The 25409-nt window shown below is 39.9% G+C and overlaps 1 protein-coding gene across 4 annotated transcripts in view; it reads left to right on the forward strand.

Annotated features, from left to right (window-relative positions):
• The window catches only part of TENM1 (teneurin transmembrane protein 1), a 541361-nt gene that overhangs the window by 382226 nt on the left and 133726 nt on the right, over nucleotides 1-25409 (forward strand). For all 4 annotated transcript variants that reach the window (XM_028122679.1, XM_028122680.1, XM_028122681.1 and 1 more), the window contains 3 exons: nucleotides 14667-14786; nucleotides 20390-20651; nucleotides 22928-23195. In XM_028122679.1, the coding sequence (XP_027978480.1) occupies nucleotides 14667-14786; nucleotides 20390-20651; nucleotides 22928-23195 (650 nt within the window). The remainder of the gene's footprint in view (nucleotides 1-14666; nucleotides 14787-20389; nucleotides 20652-22927; nucleotides 23196-25409) is intronic.

Genomic DNA, 25409 nt, shown 5'->3' on the forward strand with positions numbered 1-25409 from the left:
ATCAGCACATGCAGTGTCACTCTGGGTAAAATCAATCTGACTCCAATCCCATATATAAAGAATAATAGTTACAAGCTCTTACATCTAAAATAGTACCTTTTCATTTGCAAAGCCCTCAAACATGCCTCATTGCATTTTATCCTCATAGTATCCCTGTGAAGTGGCGATTTGTATTAGCACATTTTCTGTATGAGGAAACAGGCCCAGAGAGGTCAAGTAACTTGCCCAACATCACACAGCCACCAAGTTTGTAGCGTAGCAACTCTGGTAACATTTCTCTTACACCACAGCCACCCCATTTCAGCTTGTCCTTAAATAAACCTGGCGACTTGGCTCTAATTTCTGCTGAAGAAGTTGCATCTGGGTCAACACAAGGAAAAAAAAAAAAAAACAGAGTGAAGTTTAAAAATCCAGCTCCATTTAATGCATTTCAGTGGCATTTTTGCAAACTACAAACCAGTGTTAATGAACTTCCTGTTGGTAGAAGAACACAATTGAATGCCGGGTAAAAATGGGCCCTTTGCTGGATGTAAATTGTTCTCAAGCATTTATTATGTGTCAGGTCTCTTACTGAGCTCCTCCCTGGGCTATCTCATTTAATCCTTACCAAAACTCTATGTGGCAGACACTGTCGTTATGCCTACTTTCCAGGTGAGGAAACCAGAACCGGGTGCCAAGTAGGGGACTTGCCCACGGTCACAACCCACGAGTGTCAGAGCCAGGATTTGAACCCAGACAGACTGGTACTGAGAGCCTGACCTCTGAACCACCATGCCGAGCCCCTTTGGCTATTTAGAAGGCTAGGCTAGCTAACCCTGAAAAGACTTACGGCCCTTAGATATCCCTGTCTGTGACAGATCTAGAACATTGCTGTGCTAAAATCAGGTGACCCACTCTGCCTTTCTGCTTTTGTCACATAATTGAGAGCTAGTCGGATAAGCAGATGAAGAGAACATTGTCAAGGGGCTCATTTGCCTGCTGGCAAAATGTGACCCCACAGATGACTCTCTGCTGAGTGTTGCCACCACCAGAAGCCTTTAGTGCTAAAGACAGTGGCACGCAGGTGACTTAATTGTTGCAAGGACACACAGAGGTTAAATATCTGTTCATCCTTGTGCATCCAAGTGAGACTAGCTTTTGTTGTCATAAGCGTGCTACACCGGCACATGAGAGCCCATGAAATGTGTACCTCCTGTGCCCCATGAGAGCATAATGTCACTGTGAGCATGTAACCTGCGCACTGTCACATCTCTAGCAAGCCCACCTCAGCTACTGGTTTTTTCCCAAATACGTTTTACCCAGTAGCCTGAGTTTCTTTCATTTTTTCAATCTGCTCCAAACATGACTACAAAGTAAACCACATATTATACATGCCCTGTATGACTTATTACTTTTTAATAATGTAAATAGGTGAACAGCAGCATTATTGATCTTCAGTGTCTAAGCATTTAATCACTATTAATAATGTAAAAGGTTTTTATAAATATGTAAAAACAAGAGTACATTAAACTAAACGACAGCAGTAATTTGCAAAGCCAGACATTTCACTCGCCATCACTAATGGAGAAGTGCATTTAAAAAACCAGATCCTACCAGGGTGAGTGCAACGGCTGACAGCAAGGTCTGGCCCATGAGAGGCTGACCCCACATTAATCCATGTCAGGCATCGACATCGGAGGTTGCTTCATATCAGCCCACAGATGTAGTTTGTTCGGCCCAATATTTAGAAATTAGAAGATCTCCCATAAAAATTGGAATGTATAGAAGGAATACATTCCTTCTTTAGAAAATGTACAATGCTTCACATCTCTGCACCCACAGGCATGGCGTAAGAGGTGTGGAGTGGAGGGCCACTGCCTGTCTGGATGGGCTATGACGTGGCTTTCTAGCTCCCCCTTCACTGGTTCCCTTACACCTGGCTCACTTCCCTCCCTTTCACTGGCATGCCTGGCCCTGCTTGGTATTTGGGGTTGTCACCCCTGGACTACACAGCTTCTATAGTCTTCCTTGGAAAGACCTCAAGTGTTTGGTTTTTCCTTTCTAATCTCTTTCCCTCAGGGTCCTCACAAATCTAATCTTATCATTTTACTTAATTTGGGGCCTTAACTATCTTGGTTTAAAAAGAGAAAAAAGATGACTGGTCATGAACTGGAAATCACGTTAATGCAATGATATTTCCACCCTTAATTCACTAGGGTACCTGTGTTTACCTTGGGAAGAGTTGGCATCCACTCTGCCTCACACCTTAGGCTCCCTTGAGGTTGTGGATTTTATCCTAGGGTATCACATCTCATCAATCAGCTAATTCAGGGCCCGCCATAGGAGAAGCAAAATGTCCACTTTTAGGACAAGAGTGTGTCTGTTGAGAGGCATCTGACTATTGTGTTTATCACTTAGGAAAGTTTTAAGACCAATTTAAAGATCTAAAAATTTGCAACAACGCTGCTGGGTGCAGCTTATGGCAGCTTCTTTTGCCCACTCCAGTTAGAATGCCTACCCTTAATTGAAAAGTTCTAGAGTGGTGACCAGACTTAATATAGCATTAAGCACATAACAGCACTGTTAACAGGCTCCAAAGTGAAGAGGTTAAACACAGTGGTAGGTTTCTTCTAGTTTCTATGAAGTTGCTATATTTCAATTTCTTGCTCTACTCTGGGATATACACAGTATTAGCTCTGGATTGTCCTAATTGCTAAGTCTTAAGTTCTGTGAGGACAAGGACCAAGTCTGATGTGTTCCTTGTTTTGATTATCTGTTGCTGCGTAGAAAACTACTCCAAAACATAATGGATTAAAATAAATTTTATTATTATATTTCATGATTCTGCGGGTCAGAAATTCACACAGAGCATGGCCAGAATGGTTTGTCTGTTTTCCATGATGGTTGGGCTCTCAGGTAGGATATCTTAAATAGGTGGGGGCTGGAAGAGCTGGACAGCAGCTGGGACTCTCTCTTTCTCCATACAGCCTTTCTACTTGGGCTTACTATTGGCATGGCAGTCAGCCTCGTATATGGTAGCTCAGGGCTCCAAGAGGGAGCATTCCAAGAGACAAAAAATGGAGGATGCCAGTCTCGTAAGGCCCGTGTCCAGAAATTTTAATAGTGTCACTTAACATTACATACAGTTAGTTGTATCAGTCACAGAGCTCGCCCAGATTCAAAGTCGGGGACATAGATCCCCCCTCTTGATGAAAGAAGTATCAAAGAATTTGTGGCCATTTAATCTACCATACCACTGTACCCCCAGATTCTAACACAGCACCTAGCAAAAAGCAAGTCAAGGATGAGCGAGTGACTTAGTTGTGGTAATATGGAAGTGTTCTTCTCATATTTGCTCATAAAGAACGCATTTTTGTTGCCTAGAACACATAGATGATATTAGGACCTCAAATAAGTCAATTCCCAAATGTAGAACCAGCCTAAAGGTAAGATTACTGTTCTCCAAATAGCACAGGAACAAATTCATAAAAGATGAAGTGATTATCTAGCAGTAGCAAAGTAATTACTTTTTTTTTTTTACCTTATGAGACATTCCACCACTGTCAGAGCCTGCCCATAATTGACATCATTTATAACTTTGTATAAGCATCAATAATCCTCTCTGCCTTCAATGGGCTAGATAATCAAAATTTAGAACCAAGGAAAAATTAGAAAATAAGGAACAATATCAAGAAGCCTGTGTGAAGGCTGCTGTTAACTGGCTCACTTGGGTATGTGTCATTATTCCATCTCATAAGAAAAACAAAGACAAGTGCCCGGAACAAATTGAGGTACTCCAGTGCCTTGAGTGTGGCATTCTTGGCAAACTCTACTGACACAAGCCTTCCCCCTCCTTTACTACACCCCACTCAATATTAAAACCTTGATTCATGCTCCTGATTATTCATGATACCTGCTAACAGCCATAATTACTTATCATAACTTGTTTAATAAAACATACTTTTCTGTACTGAGTTGAGCTGGGAATTTATACCATTTGAAATCCTGTGAATGGCAAAATGAGTTATTGAATCAAGAGTCAGGTTAAGGGGGGAAGTTGCAGGAAGATGGGTCATTGCTACAGAAACGGCAGATCATGAATGGAGACTAGGACTTAAGAATAACCATACTTGAGAGGAAACTAATTACTGGTTTTTAAAATTTGTATTTTATTGAACTATTAGTATTTCCAGAGTAACCAAGGACTTTAAATTTTTCTAGAAGAGATACCAAATTCCTCTGCCATCCCTAATGTAGTATAATATCCTGATGTCAGCTCATGTTTTAAAAAGTGATGAGGATATGTATTCACTCATTTATTCAACAGGTATTTCTTGAGTACCCACTGTGTGCCAGGAACTGTGTGAATGAAAGGAAACGAAAGGAACAGCATCCCTTTATGCACAGAACTCCCCTCATAATCTAATGGTAGAGGCAGTCAAACATCAAGTAAATGCATAAATAATTAAATTAATTATAATTTGCAATAAGTTCTGCAGATTATGAAACATCAGGTTTTTGAGGGAGCTTGGAGTTCATCAACTCTGGGGTCTCAAATTCAACTACTTTGAACCTAAGTGGATGTAAGACAAGAGGTATTCTAGCAAATGAGACAAAGTCATTAAACAATGACAGAAGTGAGACTGACCTGGAAGTTTTCAGCTGTAGCTCAGAGATGGGACTAATTAACTCAGGTGAGCATGAAGAGGTGCTAAACTTGACACAAACAGGAGACTATTGATGATTTGCAAGAAAAACACAAAGCTTATTTGTACCGTGAGCAGTGTAACTATTTGCAAGAAGTTCCGTCCTTTGAAAGGTGGGGCTGTAAGTAATTTTTTTCTACAATTTAAAATGTTTGTATTAAACAGATGAATTCAATGGGAAAAAAACCAATCATCAAACAAATTCTCATTTACCACAATGAAAAAATTCCCATTAACAATACTTGGGCATCATTTATAATGATGGATCCTACAGTTTCTTTCAAAATAATCCACATTGAGGAAGATTAATCATTTCACTCTTGAGATCGATGAACATCACAATGTTTACTTGGTTCAATTATCCCATGTGGTGACGGGCACTGTCCTAGGCTCTGGGCTAGAGCAGACAAGGGGCCTTCCCCATACAGTCTTAGTGAGGAAGAATGATAATGAAAAAAGGTACACGTCAGGTAGGTATAAGTACTTTCAAGTGACACAAAGAAAGGTTAAGGACAGAGAGTGACCATTTTAGACCAAGTGGTCCAGGAAAGCCTCTCTGGGGAAATGACACTCGAGCAGAGACCTTGGACCCTTAAGCAACAGATTGTCACACAAGCCAGGGCCTGACGGAGACTTGTAGGGGCCCACTAATCAAGATTCTGTGACATTATATGAAAAGATAAAACAAACCTTTCTCAAGGAATTACTACACACTGGTTACTGTACTAGGTTTTCTTGATAAGGTGATGGGGTGCCTCTCCTCTAGGAGCACATTGAAAACATTTGAATACCTCAGACAAACTGAATAGCCTCTAGAAAGAGAAATCAGCAACAGCCCTAGACTGTTTAGTCATGAAAAAAAATAACAGATCTTCATCAATTACTGTTGAACCCAAAAGGAATTAAATATATAGAAACACTTGCTGATTTGGAATTAGGAAAAAGAAGAGGCAAGAAAATCTTACATTTTAGAATATTTATTAAGGAAATCCAATGTTATTACAGGATTCAAGCATTCATGGAAGTAACACACAGATGAGTCTACACACAGGTCACCCCCAGGAGGTCTGTAACATTATCATTTGTAATTTGGCTGATGGTACAAATTTGAATCTGTATGTTTTGTGTTTAACTTTCTCATGAATCTGTTGGTTAAGGATCTCCAAGTCTATTTGCTAATGGCAGGTTTTTGTGTAGTTTTAATCTAGGAACATGAAAAAACATTATACCAGATACACAACTAGGGGTTGATAAACACACAATGCAACAATCACTGAATAAATTGAATACATTAAGGACTGGGGGAAGCTCTTTCTACGGCATCAGCATCCACAAATCTCTCCCTTGTTCACCTTTCTTTCTGAAGGGAGGCACTGCACATGATCTGCCCACATTTGCAAAAGGAGTCCCAGGTGTGGTTTGGCTCCATCACAATTCCCTGTGATTCTGTGTGTCTTACCATGTTGCTCGTCCTGAGCAACCTCCTTTGCTTATCACTTCTCAGTTGTTGTCCTAAGTGGGAAGGAAGATCATTGCTACTTGTTAATAAAGCACTTTGATCTCATTTATATGAAAGGTGTTACTCATGTGAAGACAGGATCTTCTGATTTTTCAGACAACTCTTTTGTCTGATGCTAAAGTTTAGGAAATGCATTACAAAAATTACAAAGTGCTGAAGGTTCCAAGATTTATAGTGCTGACTAGCTCCTGAAATCAGCAGTCAACACCTAAAGGTACCAAAAAGAAAGGACGTGTGATTTTCACTTCCTTGCAAATGTTCTTGGGCAACGAAGAATAAAAAGAAATCAGAGCACAGATCTTCAAAAGGCTGTTCAGTTGATTATCTGTGGTATTTTGAAACTCAGATGCTCTGAGATGCTTAATAACTGTGATCAGTGATACCAGGAGCTGTCAATCTACAGCTTATCTCAGTATGGATAGGTATTTTCTAATATTTTATCCATCTTACTGCTCCATTAAGAAATTCAAGAGGCTCAAATCCTTATTACTTACTTCTTAGCCATACTATTTGCTTGCTGTGTCTCTAGCCCGTTCTAGCATCTCAATTTGTCCCGAGAGAGGGCAGAGTAAATGCAAGTTTGGGGAGGAGTGAATGACAGGGGTTAGCTCATCTCCTCTGCACACCCTGCACATAGAAAGTACTCAGCAGTTCATCAGTGTCCACAGGAACTGATGTCCTATGGATAACAAAAGCACCGTCCTTGTAGGTGAGTTCCAACTTTCTTTTCCTTTGTAGCCGCATTTTAAGAAAGATCTGCGGTATAGTTCAGGGCCCTTAGAATCCAGGTCAAAGGGCCTCCACCACCTTCTAGCTGTGTTATCTTGAGCAAGTTTTGAGTGTGTGTGTGTGTTTTAACCTCTCTGGATCTGTTTCCTTATTTTTAAAACAGGGCTAATGGTTGTACCTACCCAGGGTGATATCGATATTAAATGAAATAAGAAAAGTGCTCAGTGTAGTAACTGACCCATAAGTGCTTCATAAATATTTTATTGATACAAATTTGTCTATATATTTGTATACATTATATATATTTAATAAATACCAGGGTACATAAGAGAATGTAATTAGAAAGATACAATTCAAAAGACAATCATTTTACTGGGTTATTTTATTGTCATGGCACCTTTGTGAGGTGGCTGGAACTAGGACAGAGAAAAGTCAGCGCGGGCAACTAGTGAGCCAGACCTCGAACTGCTGTGGGTGGAGCTAAGGCCCCAAGTTTTCCTCTGTGGAAGGGAGAGTAATCCCGGGCCAGGCTATAACCAACTAGACAGACTTCCCCTATATTTAATGACTAGCCATTATTTGAAGGGCAGCTTCGCAGAGAAGTGACATGAAAGGTTAATGAGGTTAATAAAACCCCATAGAGCTGATTACAAAGAAACCATTTGAGTAATGTGTAAAACCATCCAAAAAAAAACCCAAACCGAACCAAACCAAATAAAAACAAACTTGGGACTGTTTGAGAGTTGCAAGGGCTTACAGGACAAATATTTCAGGATTCAAATTCTGGACAAAAATAATCATGCGTCTAAATGAAACAATCTGGCACTTATGTGGTCCTGAAAATGTGACTGTGTCCTCAGTTTTCTTATTGCTTCAAAACACTTGATCTTTTTCCCATTACCTTGGGGATCTCAGGCATCCAAAGCAAGCCTGCTTTTGACAAGCAATTACCAGGGCAGATGGGAAAATAGCCACCGTCCTCAGGGTGAGTGCCCCCATTTTGTTTTACTTGAAACATCACTAGCCATGAGGAAAATAATTCTGCTTAAAAAGCTATCTGCATTTTCAATAGCACCACCTTTCCCAGAGTCCTAGAATGTTGATGGGTAATGCTTCCAGCTGCTTTTAATGTTACCCATTTAGTGGGTATTATTTATTTGGGCTAGTGACCAACTGAGTGGGATTAAATCAACCTGCTCTATTTAAGTAAAAACTAATGAGATTTTATTGGGTTTGCATATGAACGTTCACTGCATTCGCACTTTCAGAACATGAAATCGGGTTTATGCTATAACATTAAATGTTTTCGTGGTGCTGTACCAGCTTAGCTAACATATATCAAAAACCCAGCATGTGTTGTGTGGAAACCCCCCAAATATCTGAATATTAGAAACCCTCAAATGTATTTAAATTATGAAATACCACATCGTAATTATATGGTAATATATAAAGGAATAATGGGGTTAGTGTCCATAAATTAAGCATTTGAGGAGGACTATTCATTCATTCTTCCCAAACACAGGGGTACTATTTAATTCCCTGAAGTAGTCAATTATCAAACAAAACTCTCATGATGAGAAAGTCACAATGCACAATCCAGAATGCTGGCTTCTAATAAATGAACTCTAAGACATCTGTCGTGCAGCAACCTCAAAGTCGCCTCTGAAACCTTTGAAGCAGTGTCATGAGGGTAGGTTGCAAGTATCTTATATCTTCATATAAAAATATTTGAGTTGGAATTCTGTATAGCTTTCTCGAGCAGGCACCGTGTACACCGGGCACTGGGGAGGACACAGAGAGGAAAATCACAGTCTTTGCCCTGGAGTAGACGATCTAATAGAAAAGACAGACACATATATAACTCTCATCCAAGACAGGCTAGAACAAGTGTGATAACATGCATCTGAGCACTGTCTAAGGAGAATAATAAGGATGGAGGAAAAATTGACACTTATTTGAGACAAGTATCAGGTTAAAACATTGTTTCATTTTATAATCTCTGGATTTGGAAGGGACCCTACAGTTCATCTTGTCCTCCAACCACCACTTTGTCATGATAGTTTCAACCTGACTCCCCAAACTACAATTTGGCAGACTCTTTTCCAGAGGTTTATATGGAGGAGTTACAAATTCATGCCTCACGGATTTATTTCATAACCACGCAATTGTGAACCAGTTAGTGACTCGCCTGCCTTTGTGCAGTTTATGTCCCATGCCTCCCTCTTGGGGAGTTCATACCTCTTAACTGGCTGACCGTGTTCTGGTCTTGCTTTCACTAAAACAGTGGTTCTCAAAGTTCAGTCTTTAGACTGGCAGCATCAGCATCCCCTGGGAACTTGCTAGGAATGCACATTCTTAGGGCCCCATTCCAGACCTGTGAATCGGAAACCCCCCCGGGGGGGGCAGCCCACTGTTTCACCAAGCGCTCCAGGTGATTCTGGTGTGTGATCAAGTCTGAGAACCACTGATCTGTATGCAAGAAAGATTACCAGGAAGGACTGAGGACCAGGATCACAGTCCCCAGATGACACTCCTTTATAAAGAGAAGCTCCTGTACTCATTGCATGATGGCAGCGGATAAGCTGCTTTAGCCCAAGTGATACCATCTACAGCTGTGGAACTTTACAGTCTAATAAGCCTGCAGAGATGTCAGGAGAACCATTGAACCACACCTATGTGCAGCAGGTTTCTGTCCCTTGGAGACTTGAACCAAATAAGAACTCCTGGAGGAATTTACAGGGCAGGATTCCAGCACTAGAGAGCAGCGCATTCTCGTGGCTTCTCGCAGCCCAGTCCTTCTCAATGCTATCTCTTGACCAGAGCTGTCAGCTCTGGAAAGGATTTCATCTGTTCTATGGAGAAAACAACGTAACCTGCCCAACTGTTGCTAGATCCCCTGCTGGCCAGGACCTTGATTTTGAATGTTACCCTTCAAAGGATGCTTATGCTCCTGTTAACAACAAAAGCAAAGAGTTGTAACTTCCCCACCCTGGGCCTCATTTTCCTTGCGAAAGATTTTAATCAGAAACACAATGCAGTAAATTACGTCTTCTTTCAGCAATTTAGTTTTCAGTGTTGTTTTTCAAACCAACTCTTGTGCTTGAGGTTAATGTTTTTGCCTGAGGTGGTGAATGAATATTGGAAATTTGACACTGAAGACAAAAGACAACAAACAAGAAAAGAGGAGAATGGAACCAAGAGTTTATTGGAGGCTAGGGATAATTAGACTATGCCATGAAAATAGCAAATACAGAATGAATTAGACCTTTTGCATCAGAAGGTTCTAACAAGCAGCTTGTTAGTTAAATAAGGCTCTGGGTAAAGTGTATTCTGACTCGCATTTCCCAGGATGCCCTGCTTTTCAGACCAAGCTCCAAACACCTACAGGATTCAGCATTTAGTTAAAGGGAGAAGCAGTTCCTTTGGGGTTGCTGCTTCAGCATAGTGACAACAAGTAGACAGCTTGGCAGGCTGTACTCTCCAGAGAACGGGAAAAGAAACACTTGTGAGTGGTGATCTATCCCCATACGCGTTTCTAAAGTCACGTTGGTCATGTCTGTCTGAGTTCAAGTTATCTTGCTCTACCCCAGAACAGCAGGGAGACATTCTTGTTTTTAAAGATTCAAGGAAGGAAAGCATTCCAGCCACATCTGTGAATCAAAGGAGAGTGAGCCCCAAGCAAAGATAGAAAGCATACAGTACCTGCCATTGAGAGTACACGAACACACACACACAACCAACACCCAAGACAGTCACACTGGGCACACAAATGCGCAGGGCCAGCTTTATGACCATCCAGAGAGTAGCCTCTATTAGCTCGTTTGGAAGACTCAGAAGAGTTCTGTATACTTAATGGGAAAAGGTTTCAGAAAAAGACAGGTCCTTGAAGGATTAGGACTCAGGTTGAGGGTAGTTTGATGTGGCAAAAAATTTAAGAATTCAAGATGTTTCCCCAAGATGGGCCAAGGACAGGCCAGGTATGAATACTTCCTTTAGGTGGTGATTTGGAGACTCCAGAGACTCTCTGGGCAAGGAAACTGGGAGGCATCACAATGGGAATGATGAAAAGCACAGAATGTAGGATTGTGGCACTACCAAAGACAGACCTCCGCCATATCCAGCTCACTCCTTCAACAAGGACCTAAGCTAGGAAAAATATGAATTATACAGGCTGCCTTGGATATGAGAAGCACAATGCGAACAGATGATATAAAAGGGGGAGAGACTACATTTTAGTGGCCGTGTGACTCAGGAAAAATAAAGTAGATACAAGGCTACCATAATTGAATTCAGAAGCCAGGAGTGCACAAAATAGCAGTTGAGCTAAGCAAAGTGGCACAGTACACCATACTTGTAGGAGTATATATGAAGGCTCCCTAAGGGCCATCTGGAGCAGGAGTACCCTGGGGGAAGCAAGTAGACTCAAGAGCTTTCTTTCTGAAGTGGAGAGTTTGCCTGGGAAGATGTTTTCCCTAGATTTCTGCATGCAGTGCCAATCAAGATTACTGCTAATTAAAAAAGAATACTTTAATACTGTCCTGAAATTTAGACAACTTCCACTGACACAGGATGACTGATGTTGGTCAAAGATTACAGTAAGTACTAGTAATCCAGGAATGAAAGGAGCTGAGAGTTATTCTTGTGAAAAATAGATGACACGGAGTGTGTAAATAATGGGAGCAAATGCAGCAAGATACAGGGAATCTTAGAACATTTAAGCCCTAATACATTACAAAGAGAGCTCAATGCTGATAAATGTAGAATAATAAGTTTTATGGGGCTTTATCATATGCTACAATTTGGTGTGCATCATAAAATATGAGAAACAAAAAATAGGGTAGTTGAAAGACAAGTCTGTGCATTATTTATGAATGATGAAGAGTGAAATGAATGAGAAGAACAGGTAGACAATGTCTTGAATAATGATGACTTTGATGAGTCGTTACCACACAAATCTGTGTGCTTCATAAAATATGAGGAATATTAAAGAGCAGAAGAGTCAAAAAACAAGTCTACTCAGAATGAGATACAGAATGAAGGAAGAGAGGAATACAAGAGAAATGCACAGAATAATGATGACTTTTATGAGACTTTCACTCACCAGCCTGGATCCTTCATAAATATAAACTGTATAGAAAATAAAAGAGCAGCAAAGAGAAGAGACAGGTCTGTGTCTGTCATAAAATATAAGCAAATAATGCCAACTAGGCTTGACAAAATAAAAACAAAAATAATTGAGCCTAGTATAGCTGTGGGAAGATACAATGTCTAGAGTAATATGAACAAATAAAATGAGTAAGTGTGGAATTGTCCTGCCAAAAGGGAATCAGCGACCACCTAGCTAGGCTTTATTGTTGCAAAGGCCACCTTGTTAACTGGTAGAACCTTGGTAAGTTTGTGAAGTTACCCCATGCCCCCACAAAAAGCAGTCAGCTCTTAGGGCCCAGGAAGCCATGTTTAACTGATTTTCCTGTGCCTCTTCTCAGCCCTTCTAGCTCCAATCACTAAATAGTTTGGAGGAGATTTTCTCAGCTTGCTTCTACTTCTTCTATACCCTGCTTGTCAAATTTTGTTTTATAAAGACCTTCAAAAGGTTACTGTATAAAACTAGAAACATCCTTTCATTTTCTTTTTTTTTATAAATTAAGCATTATTTTATTTTTTTTTTAAGATTTTATTTATTTGAGAGGGAGAGAATGAGAGATAGAGAGCGCGAGAGGGAAGAGGGTGAGAGGGAGAAGCAGACTCCCCGCCGAGCAGGGAGCCCGATGCGGGACTCGATCCCGGGACTCCAGGATCATGCCCTGAGCCAAAGGCAGTCGCTTAACCGACTGAGCCACCCAGGCGCCCAACATCCTTTCATTTTCATTTCTTGTTACATTGGACTTAGAACCTGGGACCAGATCTGTCAGGATTAGTTCAAAATCCAGAACTCATTGACTTTCAAATAAATGTCTTCTCTATTAGAACAAATGGGATTTCAAAATCTCAAACTTTCAAAATCTCCCCAAAAGAGACTGGGAGAATCAGACAAGGTAAAGCAAGTGCCAATATGCCAATTTGCATACCATTTGGAACCATAATTTATAGAACTCATAAAATGTACAGCTCATTGGAAAGAAGAAAGCCACTGATCTATGTCAAAATTAGAGATGTTGGTCTGAGAGCTCAATACAACAATAGCAATAGTTATACTAGCTTACTTTTGGGTAGTACTTAATGGCTTGTAGTTTGTTTTGGGGGAAGGCCTTAGGTAATGCAGGTTAAATCCTATTAGCAAAACTTACATCCAATTCCTCTGTGTGATAGAACTTAGTGGGGAGTTTATTGGCTATAACATATAAAACAAACTTTGGCTGGTACCTGTCTTTTGATTTTTTTCAATTTTTTTCTCTCTCTCTCAAATGATCTTTGTAGCCATGAGCCTTTAGATATGTTGCCTCAACTTGCTAATTCTGTTTGAAGAAGTTATCATGCTAGGGTGAAATTATCATGGTTACTTTGGAAAGTCATGTTTTCCTAAATAACATGGCCCTCTTTAATCCAAGATTAAGATTCCCTGATCTACTGAATCCTGCTTGGTGAAAAAATGACATTAACTCGCTAGGAAAAAAAAAAAATCACTGAACTTGCTCAACCTTCCTCAACACTACCAGCTCCAGGTATAAAATGCACATTCTTGAGCTCAGGGCTGCCAAAACTAGGGTTGGACTCCCCCCTCCCCAAGTGGTTAAAAAACTCACCCCCAACCCCTGCTGCCCCCAATAATGGCAGACCAGTGAAAAATCTTTGATCGGAATTTGCTTCTGGGCCCTCTTCTTAACTGTCAAGCTCCTGAAATTTGTTACAACTTGGTCAGGCTAGAGCTGAAAGTGTACACATTTTAGTGGACTATGTCTGGGAGACAGCCCTGTTTAGGGACTAGTTTAATAGAATCCCATTTTTTGGCAAGGATGGAACTCCTTTGTTTAAAGGGAAAATCACCTGAAATATTTTATTTCAATTAGGCAAGAGAAACAATACCATAGCCAAGGACCATGTCTCTTGCAGATTAACTCTTAAAATTTATCCAAGTAAGTTGGCTTTTTTTTTTAAATTGTTTTTCCAGAAAAGGCAATTTGGCAATATGTATCAAGAGCCTTAAAAATGTTCACACCTATGTATGTAAATGCATAGAAAATGCACACAACAAAATGATGTTGCTGATTACCTCTGAGGAGAAGACCCAACAACTGGGAGAGGGAGGTGGTGAGCAGAGACTTTAGTCATATGTACTATATATTTATGTATTAACTAATGTAATGAATTTTAATTTTAATAAGAGAAAAATATTCTTCCACAACTAGGACCATCTCCCCAGGAAATAATAAGATACTCAATTCTGGAAAAGTTAAGGAACTACAAAGTGTCCTAAAATAAGGAATGGATTAAATTTAAGGAATGCTGTTTGAAGGCTATATTGTATAAACACAAAGGAATTTCTGATTACATTGGACAATGTTAATTATATACTGTTAAAAATATGAGGATGCAGATCTGTACTGAGTATAATCCCAATTTTGATGGGTAAAAAAGATATACATGCCATCCTCAAAATGTTATTAGTAGTTACTACTGGGTTGGTGAAATTATTGTTTGTTATACTTTACTGTGTTTTCCAAAGTGTCTCCATCTTGGCTTCTGGAATCCAGTTTCAACATGCTTTTATATTTGCCTTTGATCTTGTGTTGCAGGCGTGCTTGTGTGATTCGAGGCCAAGTGGTGGCCGTAGATGGAACCCCTCTAGTAGGGGTGAATGTTAGTTTCTTGCACCACAGTGATTATGGGTTTACCATCAGCCGGCAAGATGGAAGGTACGTCAGTATTGCTTCTAATCATTGCGGGGGCCAAATACTGACTTCTAGCTATGAGTCAAACCAGGGCTTAGACGATACAGTCTTTGTAAGCCCATCTTCCTTCTAGCTGTATTTTGAAAAGTCATTGGTGATATTTATTTCCTCTGTTCCCCAACTAAATCAAATCAAATTTCTCTTCTAACCATGCACTATTACTCAAGTCTTCTCAAGGCCCTGGCCATGTGGAAAGTTTCCTAGCCTTCATCCAATTCCATTTATCAATCTGGCTTCAAAATTCAGTGTGATGATGCAGATCAAAAAGAGGGAGCCATGGAGCACTTAGGCTGTTCTTCCATGGCAGCCTCAAAATATTTCAGAAATGAAGATGTCCAAAAGGTTTCTTCCAAAAACACAGATTTCAGCCTCATTAAGATATTTATTTTTAATGTGTCCTCCCTAGGCCTATTTTACTAATGGCTGCACCTGATTGACAAGCATGGTCAGCCTAACCAATTCCCTTCGGTGTCTATATAACTGTAGTGATTTAACCTCAACACCAACCACCAGGCTACTCTCTAAGGGCTTCTCAGGTTCTCTGAGACCCGAGAAGCAAGACCACTAAGTAAAATCTTTTCATCCCAGAAAAGGATTTGCTCACAAAAACATTTCTGTTTCTCATTTAGGTAGACATTTTGTCTATCATTTAGATAGACTTTTGTTCAGAGTATTTGAGTCAATAGGCCCATGTGTCCGGCTTAAAGGTATACCTATTTATGACTCTCAGGAGCATTGTAATAATGGCCTTGAGGTGCCCTAGTCTCCAGATGGCTACCCTTAAAATGAACTACTCGTGACAAGCTGCTTCAGGAGTCACATAAAGAGATGTTGGCTTGGAACTCTTATCACAGTGTGAGAGACCATCTTCTTTCAAGAACCTACAATCAAACCTTATTAATTCTAACATCTTCAGAATTGTTAAGTATTCAACCTGGGCTATGCTGAATTTATTTTTTTCAACTGCCCATCAAGAAAATGCTTATAAAAATTGGTTAAAGAAGCTAATAAGGAAAAGTTTTAACATACTTAAGAAAAACAAACCATTTCTAAGACTTCAGTAAATCCTATGAATGATTTGTATGTAAATTATATTGCTAATTCTTAACTAGCCATCTATTTATTAGAACAAACTCAGCAAAACTAGTCTGGGTACAGATAGTCTGAATACACACACACACACACACACACACATCCATTGCATATATATGTATATATGCAATAAAAAGTACATTTCCTTTCAAAAAGTCCATAATTGGAGCTCTCTACCAATTCAAAAGGACCTTTCTCCCAATTAGATTGAATGATACAATTTTGGTAGTTCCCTCACCAGTAACTGGTACACAGAAGTGGCCTCTCCCTTGCCAGCATGTTCAACCATGTGCCAGAAATTGAGAAATGGATTATTTCTTTAAACAGAATATGCCCTCAGAGACATTTGACCTCTCTTGGAGAACTCATGGGCCTTTAGGGATTTTTTAGCATGTGTAGAAAGGTTTCAGGGAATTATTTGGTATTTACAAAAGAGCTTAAAAGAAACAAGGCTTAAAAAACCTAAAAATTTCTATTTCCAGTTTACCAAAAACATTAAAGAGGAACAATTTTTGTCATCATTTTTGTGTTTTTTGTTTTAAGTAAAATGCCATAACCCTCGTCTGCTGAGCTCTCTGTGAGAACTAGGTTTATGTAGATGACAAATAAAGCCAGAATCCCCTCTGGCAATAACTCTCCCCTCATGCTCCACAAAGGGTGTAAGCATTCAAAATCTGTGCCCCAAATGCCAAGCAGACTGTCCCACTGTCATGTCCTGGACATAAAGTGACAGTGTGATGGGAGTTTCCATTTATATGTCTCTGCTTCTTGCTCCCTCAGACTGAGTAAGTACATTTCAAAAGCAGAGTATCATAAGGAAACTATACCTGAGAGCAAAAGGATTCTAGAAAGGCTGAGATTAGCATTTAAATACCCAGTAGACAGAGTGTGATAGGTGAGATGCTGTAAGGGGCCCTCTGTCTCCAAATCTCAGTCCAACCTGTCTGCCCCCCTTGCCTGTAATTCCCACCAATGGCATCACTGCTTTGAGTTAAGCTGTTGACTCTAAAAGTCCCAGTTAAATGCAAATATGTTATGTGGGATGTAGAACTAATTACCCCCATTATCATCCATTTGAACAAGTTAATTGACAACTTTCCCTAGAGAACCAGGAAAAGTCTAGGTCATGGGACCAAAGTGATGTATAAAAAGCAGGAGGAAGGATGGCAGTGGAAGAAGGAGCCCTCTAAAAGTAAGAAGACATGAGGCATGCAGATTGGGAGAGGCCAAAGTAGCAGAATAGAAGAAAAAGGCAATTCTAAAGGAAAATGAATATGTATGAATATCTACTGTATGCCAGGCATTTTCATAAGTGTTGATCTGTGTCATCCTCACAACAGCTTTATGAGATAGGAAGGATTATTATCATCTTCCCCATTTCGCAGATGAGAAAACGTATCCAAATTAACACAGCTAATAAGGGTCAAGCCCAGAATTTGAACCCAAGTAATCTGGCTCATATCTTCTATGATTAGCCACCTTCAACTTAGATTATATAACAGGTGCTCAGGAAAGTTTTGAAAGAGAACTTTTTATATTATAGTTCAGCTAGTGATAAGCACAATAGGTGAAGTGCTGACCTTCTTAGAAGATTCTTGAGAAGCATTAAAGGTCTCAGGAACTTTGTTTGGAAGACTTTAGAAAATGAAACAGGGAATTCACTCTGATTCCCCTCAAGAGTTTGTGGATTTATGGATACCGTAAGGCAGAAATAAGCATTTTGCATTGGCCTCAATAGTCTTCCATCTGTGGTTAGGACTGTTCTGACTTATTATGGATTGACAAGTCTCCAGACAAATAGGTCCTCCCCCTTGGGTATTTTGTACTCACTATCATATGACTTGATAACCTGTTCTTAATGACCTATGCCAATGGAGATCATTTGTGGTGGGGAAAATCCCAAAGAATTAATGATCCAGGGAACATGCAATTTGGCATTGGAATGATTAGATAGAATTTTGACCACAGAGCCACCTTCCACCTCTGTGGCAATTAATGAGTCAGTCTGAATGTGTTTACTGTATATACCAGCTAGATGGGAAGAGGAAAAATCAGTCAGGTTTCTCCAGAGAAACGGAACCTGTGTGTGTATATGTGTGTACATACATATGTATAAATGTATACATGAGAGAGAGAAAGAGAGATTTCAAGAACTGGCTTACGTGATTGTGGGGTTGGCAAGTTCAAACCTGTAGAGACTGGTAAACTGCAATCTCTTGGGAAGGAGTTGATGCTACCTCTGCAGTATTGAAACAGAATTCCTTCTTCCTCAGAGAAACTTCAGTTTTGCTCTTAAGGTCTTTCAACTAATTGCATGAGGCCCTCCCACATTATCAAGGGTAATCTCCTTTACTTAAGGTCAACTAAGTGTAGATATTAACCACATCTACAGAATGCCTCCACAGCAACACCTGGATTAGTATCTGAATAACTGGGTACTATAGCCCCACCACATTGACAGATAAAAGTAAACCATCACAGGAAACCTAGGGGAAGTTCCCAGAAGAATTTAAAAATCAGTATCTGCTTATGGAGATAATCAAAAGCTGGCCTACAGTTCATTTGGACTACAAGAGGATACATCTGTAAATGTAATAAAGCCAAGGATCAGATTTGAGAAGAAAGTTAACATTTGTTGAGTCCTTGACCCTTAAGTCTCTCTCTTATTTACTCATTAGCAGTAGCAGCTGAGTGATAGATCATATTAGCCCCATTTTACTAATGAGAAAACAGAAATTCATGGAGGTTAAATAACTAGCCCAAAGACACAAAGTTAACATGGCAGAGCTGGGATTCAAACCCAGGTGTGTATGAAGCCAAAACCCCATTCTTTCTACAAAACAAGATGCCTGCCCTGTCTGCTTAATCTTTCTAGAAGTAGAGAATAATTCCCAGGTACGTGTTTTTGTGTGGATAGTTTTATTTGTGTGTGTGTGTGCATTTGTTTTTGTTTTCAAATAAATAAGCACTTCAGTTTTAAAGAGGCAAGAGCCAAGGTTTGGGCAAAGCAAACTTGCCCAAGGACATGGAGGTAAATCAACATAGAATGTGAACTAGAGGAAAGGTCTCTTGACAAGTAGGATTTTCCCCACCATACTTGCCTTAAACTGCTTCTGTATTAAAATGAATTCAGCCTGCCTTAAATCATAAGCCATTTGGGTTTTTTTTATTTCAAACCTAGATTATTTTCTATAACCATTGTAGTTCTTCAAACTCTCTTTTTGGAAACTGCCTTATCATTACAGCCACTTGACTGAAAAAGTAACAATAAAGATACAGTATTAGCCATCCTTTGTTACTGCCCATTTATCTTTATCTGGAAGATTTCGGCAACAAGACATGATTGGCAATGTTATAACAAATACAATAAATGTCATATGAAGGGAGTGGTGAGATATCCATAATTAAGTCTGATTCCCTATTAGGGCATTCTATCATTAAAAAAGTGTTTTACAAAGATCTCTTTTGATGCAGGGAATTGCTTGCATCTCTCGCCTGTGAATTTAAGTTGCTCTGAATATTAAGGAGCATCATATTGCCCTTTATCCATTTTTATGATATAATAGTAATAATTTATCATTATCTTACTTTTACATAGTATTTTATGCTTTTTGAATGCTTTCAAGTACATTATCTCAAAGACATCATTATGATTACAAGAGAAGTAAGGTAGAATCAGTTAAGTGCAGAATGAACTGAAATCTGAGTCTGTTATGCTCCAATGCAAGCATAATGTCAGATACCACATCAAGTGATGGACAGAATTGGCTTACAGGAGAGGTAGTCTTGCTTTGTCAGACATATGGAAGGTGTTGTCAGCAGAGATGGATAGGGTCCATTACAGGCTATCTTACAAAAGGAAACCAAGAGGCATTCTAGACAGAACCAGAAATCCTAAATGTAGACTTCAAGTAGAATCAGGAGCCAAAGTGAGCAGGCAGATGTGGAGGGTTCAGGCATGGTATTGTTCAAGCAAATTTCACTGAACAGCTTTCCTCTGCTGCTATCTTTCTCCAAATGCCATCTCAAAGACACCACCGGATCTCTGACACTATGTTTGTGACTCCGAACAAGATAGTTAACCTTTTGGCTCTTTACTTTTCTTGAGTTACATTATAGTAATTTTTTTGTGGATGAATAATGTATTATATTAAAGACGCTGCTGAATATTATGTGATAAGATATGGCTTTGCAGAAATACATGCAGTGATTTTGTTTAAGATAGTATTAAAATTGGTTTACAAATTTGGGGTGAATATCAACTGGTGATGGGGAGTTTTTTCTCAAAAGTCTACTGGCTAGTGAAAAGAAGTCATCCATATATTTAGCTAGAGGGACTTTATAAAACAGAAATACGAATGGATAGAGTTGAGTCCCAAAGGAAAGAAAGTGCACTAAAATTACCTATTTTTTTAATTTGAACTTTATTTTGGTTGTTCATTTGGTTGAAACTGTCTTATATTTTTCCTTCTCAGCTTTGACCTCGTAGCCATTGGCGGTATTTCCGTCATCTTAATTTTTGACCGATCACCTTTCCTGTCTGAGAAGAGGACACTCTGGTTACCTTGGAATCAGTTCATTGTGGTAGAGAAAGTAACCATGCAGCGAGTTGTGTCAGACCCACCATCCTGCGACATCTCCAACTTTATCAGCCCAAACCCTATTGTGCTTCCTTCACCACTCACATCATTTGGAGGGTCCTGTCCAGAGAGGGGAACTATTGTTCCTGAGCTGCAGGTGGGTACATTGGCCTTTGGATGTATAAAATCATAGTATCATGGAGTGGTCCATGGCATATAATGGCTGGATTCTTTTTCCTGGTATTTCTGCCAGCCACATAATGGGCTGCCCTTCACTTATCAAGAGAAGCCTTCAAATGTAATCTCTCTGGCACACATTTGCAAAGTGATTGGCCAGGGCTATAGGGTGCTATCTATGGCCACAGAACAAAGCAAGATGAACTAGCTATCATGAGAATTAAGCCCCAAACCTTGACCTAATGAACACTGTGCTCTAAAGAGCAAAGCTAGCTAGCTAGCTCAATAGTGGTAACAGTATAATCAATGAGGTGGGACCATCTGTGGTTCTGAAATTAAAGCTCTTTGAGAAATCTAGTTTCCTTCCATTGTCTAGTTTGTATCCATTGTCATTGTTCTTCAACATCATGACAACGCCTCTTGTCTAGCTGTGTTTGGCAAAGGTAGTTTTCAAGTGTATGGGTTTTGTTTAAAGCTTTGCTTTTGAGTGTTCAAGCTTTATATGTCAGAGGGAGACATATTTTTGAACCTTGGTATTTTATAGTTCCTGAGAATTTTTCTTTATTGAGCCTTCAATATTTTCATTTCAATATTAAGCCATTTAAACATCTATAGTATAATTTCCTCATCACATTATAGAACGATTTTAATGATAGTTAAATGCAGAAGCTACCAAAATGGACCCAAGTCACACAGATTCAGAATTCAAGAAGTATACTCGAGAGGAAGTAAATGGACATTCTGAGACTGAATTGCTTTTTCTTCCATCACAACATTCCCAGTAGCTGTTAGCAATGCCCGGAGGATATCACCTGTGAAAGACTCACAAAAAAATAGTGCCCTGCTGGAAAAGGAGTCCGAGTTGCCCCTCCTGTCTTTTCCATTGGTTTTCCTTAGAAAGGAAGAAAAAACAAGACCATATTTAATGAGTGCATTGAACTGATACACCAGTCTCTGTATACTTGTCATTAGGAAGTACGGGTTTATTTCAGCACCGAAGTTTTCAAACTGCTCTAGGAGTGCATGTTTCCATAGGGAAATAAAATACTAAGGTGGTAAGTGTCCCGCTGGCCTTCACTAATGTACTTCTGCCACCACCTAAGGAGACAAAGCCATTGGACAGCTCAGGTATCAACTAGCTAATGTAGAGGAAGGAAAATCAGGCAAAGAATAGACAAAAGCACTTTGTGTCCCCAGAAAAAGAATGACCAGAAATCCTGGATAATATGAGATACCATGTGTCTAACAACCTGTCCTACTATGTGCACTTGTTCAGAAAAGGGACAAGGGACAAGGTTCTGAGCTAAAAATGAGTGAGGACACAAAAATATCCACACTATTCATGTCACCTTAAAAGTATTGAATAGGCTTTTTCTTCGGCTGAGTTTTGAAAATTGAAAGTCATGGAACACAAGATTCGGTTTTAGTGACCACTTTTGATGGTTTAACTCCATATTTGCAAATAAACAAATAAGTAATAGCAATTAATTAAGGAAGCCAAGTGGTAGTAGTTTCATTCTGGGACCAATGTTTAGTATAAAATGTGCACAGGAGTTAATGGGAGTTATTTGCTTCTCAGTCTACAGATGTCAACTTGGAAAAACTTATTCCCAGCTATTGGTATATTGAAACACAGAGAAATATGTAAGCAAAATTTGATTAAAAAATTGACCCTCGAGGTCATTCCCAAGGTCCAAAGAAGACAAATTTGATTGCATCAGTAAGGATTAATTCTAGGGAAACCATAATCTCTGTCATAAAATATCACTTTGCTGAGCCTGTTTCTGGAGTCCTTCTTCCTAGAGAGCCTGGCCTGAATAAGGATTACAGCAGTGGTTTTGTGATATATGACTTAACACACCAAACAAGATTTTGCGTATGTATATATAAGAAAAAGACCCCTCAGTGGAGCCCAGAGCACTGAAAGGCTTGACATCCAGCAGTGTGATCTTTTCCAACTCCTACTAAGCAATTTTTGGAAGACTGTTGAAAAACGAAAACTGTTCTTTTCACAGTCTTTCCTGGCAGGGAAAAAAGGAGCTCAGTCCTCAGGGTTAGTTGGATGTCTTGTCCCCATGCGGATTCAGTGCAAAATTCAAAACCTATGGCCACACACCCTCACCAAGATTCTTGCCTGGACGTCCACAGGATCCCTTTAACCTCTCTCCTTTGGTGTGTCTTTAAGACAAGAAAGCATGCAGTGTCCTCCTCTACCCATGACCACCAATAGAGCCCATCTGGCTTTTTGTCTTTCAGGTTGTACAGGAGGAGATCCCCATTCCTTCCAGCTTTGTGAGGCTGAGTTACCTGAGCAGCCGCACCCCTGGGTATAAAACCCTGCTCCGGATCCTTCTGACACATTCGACCATTCCTATGGGAATGATAAAAGTACACCTCACAGTAGCTGTGGAAGGGCGACTCACGCAGAAGTGGTTTCCTGCTGCAATTAATCTCATCTACACATTTGCTTGGAACAAGACCGACATCTATGGACAGAAGGTTTGGGGCCTGGCAGAGGCTTTGGGTATGTTGAACTAATTCTATGTAAATAGCAGCATTATATTCACCGAACAGAAAATACTAGTTGCATACTAATTGGTATGTGAAATAATTATGTACCAAAACATTATGGTTTTCTTTTATTTAAAGGATCTAAGGCATTTTTTCATTCAAATTCCTCTCTTTGGACCTATTAGAATTCCCTTTTGACAGATCTTTGCTTCAAAACTAGTTTAGTTCTCCTCTCAGGATGGCTGCATAGCAGCGGCGTCCCACACTATCTGACTTGTAACTGTCTCCAGAGCTGAATATTGCCTTCTAACTGTGACCTTTGGTGTGTCGTTCTTTAGGCCATGTTTTTGGGTTTGACATTTAGACTGTCATTTCCACTTAGAAACTACAAAATTTTAACTTATAGGCATCTCCACTTATTATCTCTTCTGTCTAAGATAGTTAGACTCCATTAACTTGTTACTTCAGTAGGTTAAATGCAAAAAAAAAAATCATCGCACCTTCCTAGTCCTATTGATTTTCTGTTATTTCAAGACTCTAAAACCTAGAATCTTAGAGATAGTAGGGACCTTTGGAGGTCCTTTGGGCCTGTGGTTCTCAGATATTTAATTCGGTCAGACAAATGACATTTAAAAAATTAGACTGAAACAGATTTGCCAGCTTTTTATTTTGCCGAGCAAGAATATCTTAAAAAGAAAAGGGAAAAAAAAAAAAAAAACCCTGCTACCATCTACTACTCGCCTACCACTACCATAATTTCATCAAGGAGAGGGATATCTTAACATCAGAAAAAGGAATAGTCTGTCTTAAAAAAAAAATGACAGTAAGCAATCTAGTACTGATGCTCAGAGAGAGACAGACAGATGGACAGCAATGTCTTTTTTTCCCTCTCACCCTGTAGAAGACAGTGAAAACTTCCTAACGGACCTGACACAGGTGTGTGGAGTCACAGCTGGGAGCCATTGATTCTTCTGCCTTCAGGCACTATCTCACGGAAACCATCCTTGGACAGAGGAGAAGACTATTTTTAAAGTTCTCCAGAGGAGATGTTTTCATATTCTCCCTTGGAAGTGTCTATCATGGAATAACTCCCGTGTAACTGACATATATCTTTTAGACTTTGGTGTGTCAGTTTCCTCCCTTTCTTTCCAGAGGAAAACTAATAGAGGGGGGGAAACAAAGACTGGTGACTTTTCTTTGCCCAAGAAATCCTCATATATTTAAATAATTAACTCATCTCGGTTGGACTTTATTAGAAGGCAAGAAACATAGAGTGGTTCAGATTTCCTCAGTTAGTGAGGAGTTATTGTAAAGACATGGGAAAGTAAGAAAGAACAGGAGAAGGCATCAGCAAACTGCAGCCTTGCTGAAGACACATTGTCGTTCTAGGAAGCCAGTGTCTGCTCTGTTAACTTAGCAACAGTTCCAGTTTTCCCCTCTGCAGCCAGAGGCCACTACCGTCCTCCATGGTGACTCGGCTACACAGATGCCTGAACTCATCCCTTTTCCCATATTAACTACCCTCCCTTTCTCTCAGCTCTTCAAACCCCACAGTCTGGTGACTTGCTCTGTACCGTGCATCCAGATTCCTCTTAGAATATCAGATTGTGTCAGCCATAGGGTAAACACCCTAAGCCGAGCTCTACCATTAGGCTAACTACCATCTAGGTTGTTGGCCAGCCTATGGACTCCTGCTTGATCCCCATTTCAGTGAGTGTAGTGGTTAAGAGAACAACGCTGGAGCCAGACTCCCTCCATGGAGTCAAATCATCACTTGTCTACTTACTAGCTATGAAACACTGGGTTCATGAGTTAATCTCCAGGTGCCATAGTTTCTCCATCTATAAAATGGGTATCATAAAGAGAATGCTACTCATAGGTTATTACAATAGGAGGATTAAATGAGGTAAATAATGTAAAGTGCTTCACACACAGTAAGCACTCAACAGATGTTCAGCACTGGTAGTGTTTTTGCAGTTCTGCTGGTGGCCAGAATATTGGGATCACAAGGTATAAAGCATGGAGCCTACGCAGGAATTTGTTGTCTCAGCTTCTCTAAGTAGGGAACTAGGTATAGCAGGCAAGCACTCAGTTATTCTCCATTTTCCCTCCTTACCACACACACACACACACACACACACACACAAATGCACACACACATGCACATTCTCTCCTCTGCCTTTCTCTGGGCTATGAGAGGCTGGCTTCTAGGGACCTCATTGCCTGC

This window comes from Eumetopias jubatus, unplaced genomic scaffold, assembly GCF_037043125.1.
Source record: "Eumetopias jubatus isolate StellerSeaLion01/CBP00866 unplaced genomic scaffold, mEumJub1_p1.0 scaffold_11, whole genome shotgun sequence".
NCBI lineage: Eukaryota > Metazoa > Chordata > Mammalia > Carnivora > Otariidae > Eumetopias > Eumetopias jubatus.